We start from the raw sequence: 13,667 nt of genomic DNA on the forward strand, positions 1-13,667 counted from the left end.
GTGAACCACATGTCCAAAATTCACCCACATCCGTTCAGTAGTTTGGAAGATACAGTTACACTGAAAATATACAAGTTATACAGAAAATAGTCACTAATAAATGTGTCCCCTGTTTGGTAGTTTCAAACTACTGAATGATGTCTCTGTGCACCAAATACAGACAAGATAGCACCGTGTGGAAAAGTCAGAACAGTGTCTGTGAGCTAAAATGGCCGCTATCTATTGTTCTCACCATGTGCTTCATCCAAGCAAGTAAGGCAGAGGATGCAATCCAGGGACAGAGGGCTCCGTCCCAAGTGCCTTAAGACCCAATAACTTAAGGGACCACAATCCCAGGGCAGGAGGCTGGCAAACAGCCCCCTCCAAAACACCGTGGCGAGGTTGGTTTCGCCACACATCTCCCCCCCCCCCAGGGAAGACTAACCAGATACCTGACCTCACGCCGGTCGGTACCTGAGTTAGTCTGGCAGGCCACCCACAACCCAATACTGGACCTGCTGAATTTCGTAGCCTGTCTCTGTCCAGTGAATCCACCAAGATTATATTTGTAGCTGGTACTCCCGGTCTCTGAGTTGCTCCCTGGCTTGGAGTGGAGGTTGCTTTGTGGGCAGGGATCAGCGGTACTCTGCCCTGGTGCCAGCGTTACCACGGAAGAAGCCTGGTTGGAGTCTGGTTGTTGGAGGGGGAAACCGACTGTCTCCCCTTTGGCTAAACTGCCCTGTTGCTGGGGGACAGGAACAACTGTCCCTACCCCCTGTGCTGTAAGTGCAGAGACCACGGTCCCATCTGCACAGTTGTGGGGCTTACTGTCTCCCCCTGGTGCGTTAAGCTGCCGCTGGGGAGAGGGGGTAACGAGCTCCTCTCCCATACATACTTCCAGCCGCTGGGGAGGGCGACTGACCACCTCCGCTCCCAATACAGTGTCCTGCTGCTGGGGAAAGGAGACTGGGCTCTCTATTCCCTGTAGGACACTCTGCCGCTGGGGGACAGGACTGACTGTCTCTGCCCCCTGTAACTCTGCCTGCCGCTGGGGAATGGAGACTAGGCTCCCAATTCCCAAAAAATCATGCTGCTGCTGGGGGGCAGGAACAACTACCTCTGCCCCCTGTAACTCAGCCTGCCGCTGGGGAGGGAGGCCGCTGCTCTCCCCTTCCTGCACTTCACACTGCCGCTGGGGAATGGAGACTAGGCTCCCAATTCCCTGCAGGACCGGTGGAGAGACCTCGGTCCCATCTCCACCAGCCACCTGGGGTTCTTCCCAGTAAACATCAACAATATCCTCCCAGCTGAAGGGCTCTGGACCTGGGTCTGACTTCTTGCTGTCCTGCTGAGCCTTCCCAATGGAGTGGAAGAGATCTAGGTAGTCCTGCTCCAGTTCCCACTCCAGGGTTGCTAGGTGAGCCAGGTCTTGCTCTACCTCATGGGGGTCATCCCACTCATGCCTAGCCTCCCTCTCATAGAAAATGTCCTGAAGTCTGGACTGTGCAGGGCTCCCGAAGTCAGGCTCTGCAAAGGACTCCCATAACAAGCCAGGACCATCAAACTCCTCTCCCTCTGGCTTGTCATGCTCAGCTGTCCAGGGTATAAACTGTGCCACATACCACCAAAGCGCCTGGTAGGCATCCTCCAGCCATAGCTCCTGCCATACCCGGTGCTCTAGTTCCTTCACCCATTCCTCCAGGGGCTGCTCTCCCAGGAAGGACATCCGCAGGGCCACTTGCTTCTGCAACCGCTGCTCTTCACTGGGGAGACTCTCACCTCGCTGGTATTGTACATTATCCAGGGCCTGGTACCAGATGCCTTTCCTTAATGCATCCCGGCCATCCAGGTCCTCCTCCTCGTATAACACTGCTGGTTCCATCCTGGTGCTTTTAGGGTCGCTGTACTGGGACATGCGTTGCCCTTAAATTGTAAAATCCAAAGAAATGGTGTCTCCTGTAGCTGTCCTTCTGGCTGTAGGAACGATCCCGCTGCTTGCCACCAATGTAACGGCACCGTTTCAGCAGACAAGGGGTTAAAATCCGTTTAGGCGATATGCCCCTTTCCGAGAGACAGGCACAGCTACTGCAGAACACCAACCTCCCGAACTGGATACAAAATAGCATTCCAAACTGGAACCTCGCAAATAGCTGTCAGCAGGCGAACAGGAAAAGCGTATCCGTCAGCTTACACTCCTAGCAATCAGTCTCTAACAGCATACAGGGAATCCCCCCAATAACGAGACAAGGCTCCGTGTTGAGGGTCAAGCAGTGCTCTGATGTGCTGGCACACCCAGCCTGGTTTTTATTACAGTTTTGCAAATACAGAACAGATACAACATATCCCCACAATGCATCATGGTTTCCTCCCCTCTGTCCCGGAGACGACCGAAGACAATCCAATTATCTCTCAGGACAAAGGGGAGATCGCCAATACACATGTGGAGACAACAGCACAGACATCACCAGTTAAACACACAATGGCACCCCCACAGCAAACACAGACATTTAACATATCCCCAGATAGCTCAAGTCTGAGTGCATATCATTAGGTGACTGGCACTCAGACCACACGAATACAATAATATTAGCTATCTGGGTGCCCTCACATAACATACAATTTTATAAAACATATCACAGGAACCACAAAACATGCAATAACCCCATAACCAATATATCCTCGGAACCGGGGGATCTGGGTGAACCACATGTCCAAAATTCACCCACATCCGTTCAGTAGTTTGGAAGATACAGTTACACTGAAAATATACAAGTTATACAGAAAATAGTCACTAATAAATGTGTCCCCTGTTTGGTAGTTTCAAACTACTGAATGATGTCTCTGTGCACCAAATACAGGCAAGATAGCACCGTGTGGAAAAGTCAGAACAGTGTCTGTGAGCTAAAATGGCCGCTATCTATTGTTCTCACCATGTGCTTCATCCAAGCAAGTAAGGCAGAGGATGCAATCCAGGGACAGAGGGCTCCGTCCCAAGTGCCTTAAGACCCAATAACTTAAGGGACCACCATCCCAGGGCAGGAGGCTGGCAAACAGCCCCCTCCAAAACACCGTGGCGAGGTTGGTTTCGCCACAAGTATAAAACACTTGGAAAACCTCTTTAACAACTCAGCCGAGGAGTAGAGCAAATTGAATCTAAACAATTCGGATTTTACCCAAATTTTGTGAAAATTTGAGGTGGATCTGAAACCAGATTTTTGGTGCCTCGATTCAGGAGAGAGATATCATTTTAAAAAGATTAGAGACAAGAGAGAAATATCCTAGGAGACCTTAGAATGACATATACAAATTTTCAGGCAAATTGGAGCACAATCTGCCGACCAATCCTATTCGGGTCTACCCAAACCGAAGGTGTTCCAATTTGCTCAAATTAAACCAGAATCAAGTTTCGAGATATTCGCTTATCTCTACTGAAGAGACAACTGAAGTATTTTTATTAACAGTGGGTCAGTGGTTAGCACTGGTGCCTTACATGGATGGGGTCCTAGGTTTGAATTCAACCAAGGGCAACATCTGCATGGAGTTTGTATGTTCTCCTCATGTTTGTGTGGGTTTCCTCTGGGTACTCCGGTTTCCTCTCACACACCAAAGACATTTAGAGATAATTTAGATTGTGAGCCCCACTGAGGACAGGGAGTGGTGCAAATGTCTGTAAAGCGCTGAGGAATATGTTGGAGCTATATAAATAAGTAATAAAATAAAAAATGTATATATATATATATATCTATATCTATATCTATATATATATATATATATATATATATATATATATATGGAAATCCACCATTTTAGCAAGCTTTGGTTAGATGTTGAATAACCTAGAATTCCAGACTGCCTTCTATACAACATATACTATTTGCTGAGGGTATGAAATAAGAAATGTCCTAACAACCTTGTCTTCTCTGCTACTCTGTTTGGCTCAGTCCTTAATTCCCTCTCATAAGAATAATTATGTCTTGAAGCTCTGCATTACATGGGCAGATAAATGGAAGGTGTTGAGTAAAATTAAAGTGTTCAGCGCCAATTTTCTAAGCCAATATTTACACTCCTAAGGCGACTGTGTTACAACCTGCAGTCCTGCATCTCTCAAGTCAAGGCTGAGGACCACATTATCTGCTGACTCAGAGGAGAGCAATCCTGGTTATTTAAATACATAAAAAAAATCAATACAAATCTCCTTTATTAAACAGGTCTATACAATTTATACCGAGCTTACCGAAATATGGCTTGTAAAATTATCTGCTTACACCCGGTCATTGTAAATGGATCTGCAATTCCTGACCTTGTTATAGGGTTGCCCATAAAGTTGATGATATTTTACAACTATGAAAATCTATTTGCAAAGTGGATGCCCAGCATTAGAAAATGCCATTTGTGTTGAAATCCATAGTTTTTTACTTAAAGGGAACCTGTCTCCTGGATTTTGGGTATAGAGCTGAGGACATGGGTTGCTAGATGGCCACTAGAACATCCGCAATACCCAGTCCCCATAGCTCTGTGTGATTTTATTGTGTCAAAAAAACGATTTGATACATATGCAAATTAACCGGAGATGAGTCCTGTATGTGAGATGAGTCGGGGACAGGACTCATCTCAGGTTAATTTGCATATGTATCAAATCGTTTTTTTGACACAATAAAAGCACACAGAGCTATGGGGACTGGGTATTGCCAAAGTGCTAGCCGCCATCTAGCAACCCATGTCCTCAGCTCTATACACAAAATCCCGGTGACAGGTTCCCTTTAAAGGGAATGTGACGCCTTTATATGTTTTATTAATTAAAACCACATACTGATACATGTTCTTTTTTATTTACTTATTGTAGATTTATTTTATTCTACCGTAAATTTTTTATATATCACAATTATGGACATGGCTATTTTGCCTGAGCTGCTATCACCATTTCTAGATATGCTTGTAGCAGCCACATGGACCATAGGAACTTATAGTCTGGAGATGGCTCACTAACTTCTATGAGTGTTATGGGCATACTTTGTATTCTATGCAGAGGTCATTGTGCAAGTGAGCTGTGACCATGAACTATTGTGAATGCTGGATCCTGTGTTATCTATATATGTGTTTACTTTACTTGTAATCCTGTCTGTGCTAATAATGAGATGACTGCTGAAAAGTGGACACTACAGAATGGAAGTGTCAATGTGATATTAGGCTTAGTGCCCAAAGTGAAAATTGCAAGATTTCAGGATTTGTGTAAATATAAATAAAATATTTTTAAAAAGTAACCAAAAATAATTTTAAAAAATATATTTAAAGGGACACTTCCAGGGGTATGTTTTAAAAAAACGTAATATTCATCGAAATATTCATCTTTTTAATTTTAGCAGTACTATGCCATTGATAATTAAATACTAAATAATGTTTTATGCAGCATCAAGCACAAATAATAAGACCCCCTGTATAGACAAACAACCCATTATCAGTTTATGGCTGTATTACACCAACAGATTATCTGACAGATTTTCTGACCAATCATTAGTCAGATAATCTGTTGGTGTAATTCCGCTGCTGTGAGGGAAAGATGTTATCTGTGTGATAATAAAAGGTGTAGAATTGAGATATTAGTATGACGGCTCTTTTGTTCTCTTGAAAGGCCTAGATAAAGATGCCCACAGAAAATCATTGTGATGATATAACTGAGTCAATACATGGGACACTCTCTTGTCACAGTGATGGCCTGACTGAGAGAGTTAGGCAAGACTATCTACTGTTATAAAAGTCCACACATACAGGAAGTTAAAAAAAAATTGTACAGGAAGCAGAATACATGAAGTGACTTCAAATAATTATATCCAGAAAACCATCCACCAGCTTTTTTTGTAAAACAAATTACATAGAATAGTCACATTTAGGTTGTGATATAATATGTGTTTTAAAAAAATGACCATGTCCCTTTAACATAGAAAATTTGATTTGGCAATAGGTTAGCACTCCACCTGGCCAATGTAAGCCAGTGAACAGGTTTAGCATGTATGTTGGTAGCTCTAGTAGCATACATGCTAAATGTCCATCACAAACATGTTGCGAACCTCGGAATAGAGCCTATACTTAGCTAAATGCCTGAACAATAGCAATTGGGATGATGTGCAAGTATGCGTGTAATTTTTGGTAGGGAATAAGGCAGCCCTGTACTTTCACCTTCATCACTATCCCTACCTACTTGGATAATTTGTCCTAAATGATGGCCCCCAACTGGTTGAGGGTCCCTAACTTAACTAAGTGCAGGGACCTAAACAAAAAGAGGTACAAATACCGGCAGCCAAAGACCAAACCAGATATAATGTCAGAGCCAAAAAGGGTACTGTATAATCCCGGAGTCAAATAACAGGCAGGGTCAATATCAGGAAGTAATTTAAGATTCAGAAATATAATTGATAGTCAGAAGCAAGGTCAAAGTCAAAGCAGAAGTCAAGATCCAGAAGTTACAAAAAGTTAAAATGCTAGTGTGGCAATATTGACAAATCACAGGCCCCTTTTCCCATGAACTGCCTGTTTAAAACTCCCATGGACAGGTTTTACAAACCAATTGTAGTAAATCGCAAAACACCTCATTGAAAAGATGTCTTCTGCATGTCCCTCACTGCCCTCTCCCACAAGCCTACACTCCACTGGATGAAGCAGGATTGAGTCAGGTGTATCTCCAAAAGGTTTACTGAGTCTTAGCTCACTATGATGCATGCTCTTGGAAATTATAAGAAACATTTTTTAAGTTATATGTTGCACCATAAACTGAACCAGCCATGGTGATTACCCTGACACTATTTACTCTTGTACATCCTTTATTTCTTTGCAGGCAGAGGCTGCCCTCCAAAAATGTCTACTACTATCGGTGCCCAGATCATCGCAAAAACTATGTCATGTCTTTTGCTTTTTGCTTTGACCGAGAAGATGACGTTTATCAGTTTGCCTACTGTTACCCGTACACGTACACTCGTCTTCAGCATTACTTGGAAAACCTCGACAGGCTGAATCTAGACTATGTTCATCGAGAGCTCCTTGGCTTAAGTGTGGTGAGTACTCAAGGCAAATCGTTACTTTTTGGGTGTAATATGATTGTTAGATTCAATTTTGTAAGTAGCATAATATCAGACAGGCTAAAGTCTACCATACAGAGCAGTCTACCATACAGAGCAGATGATTGGAGATAGGTGCTTGAGAAGTGGGATTTTGACATGCCCAATCCTTTTGTTCTTTGAAGAGATACGCTACTGCTAGAGGTGCCTGACAGTGACCTTCTCCCATTTCCCCTTTGAGAATACATGAATGCTCACCTAGGCCAGTTATGCAAGTATACAGGGGGGCAGAAGAAAGTAGAAATTTTACATAAAGTCCTGCAGCCATGTTTCTTTATTCGAAATATCAAGAAATATCATTTAGTCAGTTTTTGGCTATGTTTAAAGGGTTTTCTCAGCAAAATTTTATTCTAAAAGAGTCACTGTACTTTTGCACAATTTAATTTAACAGAGAATGGCATAATGTATTTTTAAATCACTTCATTTAAAATATATGCCTGCATCCACTTGAAAAAAAACCCTGTAAAGTTATGGCCACTAGAGGTCTCACTTCCATCTAAGTTGCAGTTCACTGCCTGGTGTCCGGCCAGATCTTTCCTTAGTGTCAGAGACACAGAAGACAGCAGAGAGGAAGTGGGGGCTTGTCAGAGTTAAAAAGTATAAAATAAGTGGTGGTACCAGCGCTGGAGTGAAAAGGAAGAGTGAATGTGTATAGACTAGTTGAGCTATTAGAAGGTACCTGTTCTAGTGAGATGATAGCTCGATGTTTGGTGATTTGTCAGGCGAATATCTAGTCCATCGATGTTGCGGGATAACTTGTAGTGCTTCTTGCTCAACCTCAGAGCGCGTGCGCCGCTCTGGCCGGTAGCTGACGTGCGCGCAAAGGAGCTAGTTTGTATGGGATTCCTGAGCGTGGAGTGTGATGTCACAGCGGTCCTACGGTAAGTTCCAGAGACCAAAAAGCGATCCTATGTGTTTCGAAGCCTACGGGCTTCTTCGTCAGGGATAATTGCCATGTTTGTTCCCTGGAATAAATAGGTGCCCGGTTTCCATGGCTACTGCTATAGTTTCCATTGTCGATATTCCCGCATACAGCGCTAAATGGGTTGATGGTAGGATGGGATAGTTTACAAATTGAACAAGGAGTTATTTAAGGCCGATCAATTCTCAAATGTTTGATATTTTGAATGCAAATAATTCCATTTCTCGATTTAGGCCATTTGGTGCTAGCCTGTTCAGTCTAAAAATCCATTTGCTTTCGCACCGTGACATCTGTTTGATAAAATCTCCACCTCTCGCATTTACATTGACTTTTTCAATGCCCCCAAACACGGAACCAGAAAAAGTGCCTCCATGGTGTTGGGCATAATGACGGGACAGAGGATGACCACCATAGTTTTTCTTTATATTATTTAAGTGTTCCCCCATCCTTATCCTCAATTCACGTTTGGTTAGGCCCACATATGGGGACATCTAATGAAGTATATTACTCCTCCAGTGTTACATGAAATGTAGTGATTAATTTTATATAAATGATAGTAGGGAATTTTATTTACCATACTTTATTTTCTTGCAATTTTTGCACAGTTTGCATGGAAAAAAACCTTTTTGTACTGTATGGGTAGACGTATTTTTTTTAGCTGGTTTCAGGGTGGGTGCTACTATAGTGGCCAAATTAGAGGCCTTTCTGAATATGAAGGTAGGATGTATCAGGATCCTATCTCCTATCATTTTGTCCTGTCGTAGCATTTCCCAATGTTTTCTGACAATTCTTTTAAAAGTTGGTACCCCTTCACTATATGTAGCAAGTCAGAGTTAGCCGAGATCCTGAGTCTGATAAAAGAACTGCTTCTACACTGCTTCTAAAGATCATAAGAGTGTCCTGCCTTTATATAACTGTGATCTCCCCCTCCTTATCTGTTCTGTGAGCACCAGAGCTGAAAACAAACATAGTGGGAAGTAAGGGAAAGGATGTCACAACAGTACAGTGCTGGCAGACTTCACAGAAGGGATACTCCCCCTGCTTCTGAGAGAAATGCATCCAGCTGTGCAGCTGAAGAGGGGAATAATATGGCTGAAAAAAAAAAAAAACATTACTGAAGCCCAAACACAACTGTTCCTTCACAGTTATGATTGTACAAATAAGTACAGCGATTATGCAAACTTTTTTGAAAAACGCCTTAAATCATTGGCTATGGTAGTCTGGCTATTGGAATTATCACCAATTCCACAAATGGCAGTACAGCGCATGCATGGTCCAATGCTATCCTTTTAACTGGTCATAAACTGCTGTGTTGCAGTTGTACGGTTGGACAGCCCTTTATTTCCGTTTTTTTATTTTTTATTTTATTTGCTAGAACCAAGTGGCAGATACTGTGTTATACTGGGATAATGGACTCGACAGAATTAGAGATAGATATGCAGTAGTAAGGACCTCTACATGATATCCTAGGACCCAAAAAACAGCCCTATCGTTACTATATTCTATCTTCTTTACTCATTTGCTATGTATGAGTAGAGCAGGGATCTGCAACCTTCGGCACTCCAGCTGCTGTGAAATTACAACTCCCAGCGTGCAAACATGCTCGGCTGTTCTTCTAACTCCCATAGAAGTGAATGAAGTACTCTGGGAGTTGTAGTTTTAAAACACCTGGCGTGCTGGAGGTTGCTGATCCCTGGAGTAGAGCATTGGAGCATTTCCTTGCTCTGATGCTCCCCCTTGCCTTATGCCCATCTGTGCCGGTAACGTGATCGGGCTCACAGCTAGGCGCAAGTCTCCGCTTAGCATAGTGAGGAGAAGCCCGATACCACACCGGTAGTCAACAAACAGACCATGCCCTTAGAGATGCAAGGACATGCTCTGAGGCTCTACTCATTCATAGTTAGGGCACTTTCACACTTGCGGCAAAGGGATTCCGGCAGGCAGAACTGCCTGCCGGATCCGTCAAAACGTATGCAAACTGATGGCATTTGTCAGACGGTATGACAAATGCATTGAAATGCTGGATCCGTCTCTCTGGTGTCACGGCATTATTATTTTTTTCACATTTTGTGCGGTCTAAGCATGCGCAGACCGCAAATCCGGATCCGTTTTGCAGGAACACTCGGGCATTAATGCATTTCAATGAGAAGAAATGCTGGATCCGGCATTCCGGTAAGTGTTCGGGAATTTTGGACGGAGATAAAACCGCAGCATGCTGCGGTATTACCTCCATCCTGAAAAGTCAAAAAGACCGAACTGAAGACGTCCTGATGCGTCCTGAACGGATTGCTCTCCATTCAGAATGCATTAGGATAAAACTGATCAGTTCTTTTCCGTTATTGAGCCCCTAGGACGGAACTCAATGCCGGAAAATAATAACGCTAGTGTGAAAGTACCTTAAGGGTACATTCACACGACCGTATGTGTTTTGTGATCCGCAAACTTCAGATCCACAAAACACTGATACCGCCAAGCCCTATGATGGAAATGCCTATTCTAGTCCACAATTGCGGACAAGAATAGGACATGCTCTATCTTTTTTGCAGGGCCGTGGAACAGAAGTACGGATGCGGACTGCACACGGTGTGCTGTCTGCATCTTTTCCGGACTCATAAATACGGTCGTGTGAATATACCCTAAATGAGTAAAGAAGAGGATATAGTCAGGTTCAGCTCTGAACCAGGACAACCCCTTTAAAGGCTTACAAGCTCCATGGCTTTTCTCAGGGGTACTAGAGTTTGGTCTGTCCATATACATTGTAAAACAATGTAGCATATCATGCAAACCCCGTCTTTCCTGCAGAAATCAGACGTACTGTATGCCTTGTTTTTAATTCCAATCCAGACAATGGGTTTTTCACGCTATGTAATAGGATGATACCCATAATGAACGGTGCCGATAGCATCGCACTTCACTTAGAATTTTCAACGAAATATTCTTACAATAGCGTTCCTGTGAAATCCCTCAGCATTTTGCTTCTAGACGAAGAGTATTTAAAATGATAAAAGATAATTATATCACATTCCAGTGTCTGCGTCTCGGCTGCTGATTGTGTGGTGACAGGCTCTGTCAGAATGGTAAAAGCAAAGACGGAGCAGTCAGAACATGTGTTACTGTATAAAGGCGACGGAAGCGAGCTGCACATTCACATCCCCCCTCCCCTATCTGCTAATCTCACAGGCACCTGCACTGCCTTATGGGTCTGCATATGTGATAAAAAGGGCTTGTCGTGTTCTGATTGTGGGGGGGGGGGGGGCAAATTAGGCAATCTATACTGTACAAGCCTATATTCACAATACTCAAAGCAGCAGGTTTGATGCCAGACATAACCCTCATTTGTTTAGCTGAGCGATATTCCAAATATATATAAATTCCAAGTAATGCAGAAGATTCCAGCTCTGAAAGCTCAATAATCATTAAAGGGGTTATCCTCTGAGTAATATAAAAATTAAAATCAGACATCATATGATACATAGCAATATATATCTAACAAAGCTAGAACCAGCCCTGTACCTAACATGGATCCAGAGATATCCTCATACATTGTTCCAGTTGCTCTGCTAGATTTATTTCAAGCTGGCAGCTCAGGGGACGTGTCCTTTCTCAGGGGGTGTGTCTCTATCACAGCTCGGGGGAGGGAGGGTCTATTCTGCTGCAGCTCTCTCCCTATCACAGCTCAGGGTGTGTGTCCTTTCTGCCACAGCTCTCCCACTATCACAGCTCAGGGGGAGTGTCCTTTCTACTGCAGCTATCGCCATGTCACTGTCACCGCTAACAGTATTTCTGGCTGGTGGCAGCTGGAGGAAGGAACTTAGCATGTGCAACCATCTCAGCAAAGTAGACAGCAAAATAAGAAAGAGAACAAACAGCAGGTAGCACAAAAATATTAGCAATTTTAGAAAGTGGGGGAAATAGTAACATGGGGCACGTTTATTAAGACCGGCGTTTTAGACGCTGGTCTTTATAAGTCCTATATCTGGCCGGCCTCTACATAATTTTGGCGTATCCAGCACCAGTCTAAATGTAATTCAGCTTCCTCGCTGTCTTACATTTAGACCATTTTCTACGACTATAACAGGTGTAGAAAATTATGAATGATACGGTCCGGCCGGCGTGCCCCCTTCCCCGCCCATGCCACGACAACTTTTTTAGACCTGCCGTGAGCGGGGAAAAGTTGCATATTGTGGCGCAACTAACCTTTGCGCTGCAATGTGCACCTTAAATACGCTTACTTTAGGCGTACTTCTGTTTAATAAATGACTCCCATAGTTTCTAAGACTGAAACAAGATTTACACCTGAACTAATAAAATATTAAAGTATTTATCCTATAACAGAAAAAATTAAAAATGTCCCCCAAAAATATTGAATAAAAAAGTGATGTACCCCAAAATAGTACCAGTAAAAAATAAAATTAGTAAATCATAAGAAAAGCTATGTAAATGCACTATTGATGTAATCGTACTAAAGCGCAGAATAAAGATAACATACAGTATCACTTTGAGCTCATCCTGAATGCTGTAAAAACAAACGGCACAAATGTTTGCTTGTTTTTTATTTTACTCTACGAATACATTTTTCCCATTTGCCAGTACATGATATGGTAAATAAAATGATGTCCTTAAAAAATACTACTTGTCCCCTCATAGACTTGAGGGAAACCAGAAAAAAAATGCTTGTGGTGCCAAGGGGTTACAAGTGGCAAGAAATTGCAAAAAAAAAGTCACACAATTTTGCACAAAATGCTTAATGAAAAAAGTTGTATATTTTTGCGGATGGGCATTTTATGGTCAGAGTTTGGGTTGGAGGTATGTGTTTTTGAAACTAATTTTTGAATGACAATTTTTTTTATTTTTTATGTAACATAAAAGATCCTAATAGATATCTGGTCAATATTCAGACTTTGGGGGTCATTTACTAATCTGAATTACCCCTAAATTAGGCGTATTTGAGGCGCAGATGGCGGTGCGGGGGTTAGTTGTGCCACTATCTGCGACTTTTCTCTGCTCACGTCAGGTCTAAAAAAGTGGTCGTGGCACGGGCGGGGAAGGTGACGGGCCTATAGGCCTGTCTCATTTACTATTTTCTATGCCTGTTTTAGGTGTAGAAAAAAGGTCTAAATGTAAGACAGTTAAGACGTTGTCTTACATTTAGACTGGCGCTGAATGTGCCAAAGTTGTGGCGTGGCCGGCGCCTCTTTATAACTCTGGCAGATCCACCGCCAGCTTAGGACTTTATTAAGACCATCGTCTAAAACGACGGTCGGTGTATTTATTTTTGACCTTGCAGTTTTTTACTGTATCTGGACCATCCTCCTAGAAGCTAAAGACTGCCCCATAGTGAGAATAGTCATAGACCCCCACAGGCAGCAATCGTCTGATCGGTCGCGTTGCGCTGCCTCAGATCAAAACATAGAATTGCTCCTGTGAGTGATGAAGAAACAGAAGAAATTATTATTTCCTGCGGCTTCTCTGTCGACCTGACAGCAGGCCCTGGATTATTTTATACCGGCTTGTGGATGGATGTGGAAAGTTGATGTTTATCTGCTGATGGAATCTAAGGACAATTGCTGGGATGTTTCTGCTGAATTTGTGGATGGGGATATTCATGTTGCTCTTTATGCATTTGCATTTTTTAGAATCAACTCCACATCAACCCC

The 13,667-nt window shown here is 43.0% G+C and overlaps 1 protein-coding gene across 1 annotated transcript in view; it reads left to right on the forward strand.

The window, feature by feature from the left end:
* The window catches only part of AGBL4 (AGBL carboxypeptidase 4), a 1,564,331-nt gene that overhangs the window by 873,646 nt on the left and 677,018 nt on the right, over positions 1 to 13,667 (forward strand). The window contains exon 5 of the mRNA XM_044302361.1: positions 6,809 to 7,025. Within this exon, the coding sequence (XP_044158296.1) occupies positions 6,809 to 7,025 (217 nt within the window). The remainder of the gene's footprint in view (positions 1 to 6,808; positions 7,026 to 13,667) is intronic.

This window comes from Bufo gargarizans, chromosome 7 (assembly GCF_014858855.1).
Source record: "Bufo gargarizans isolate SCDJY-AF-19 chromosome 7, ASM1485885v1, whole genome shotgun sequence".
NCBI lineage: Eukaryota > Metazoa > Chordata > Amphibia > Anura > Bufonidae > Bufo > Bufo gargarizans.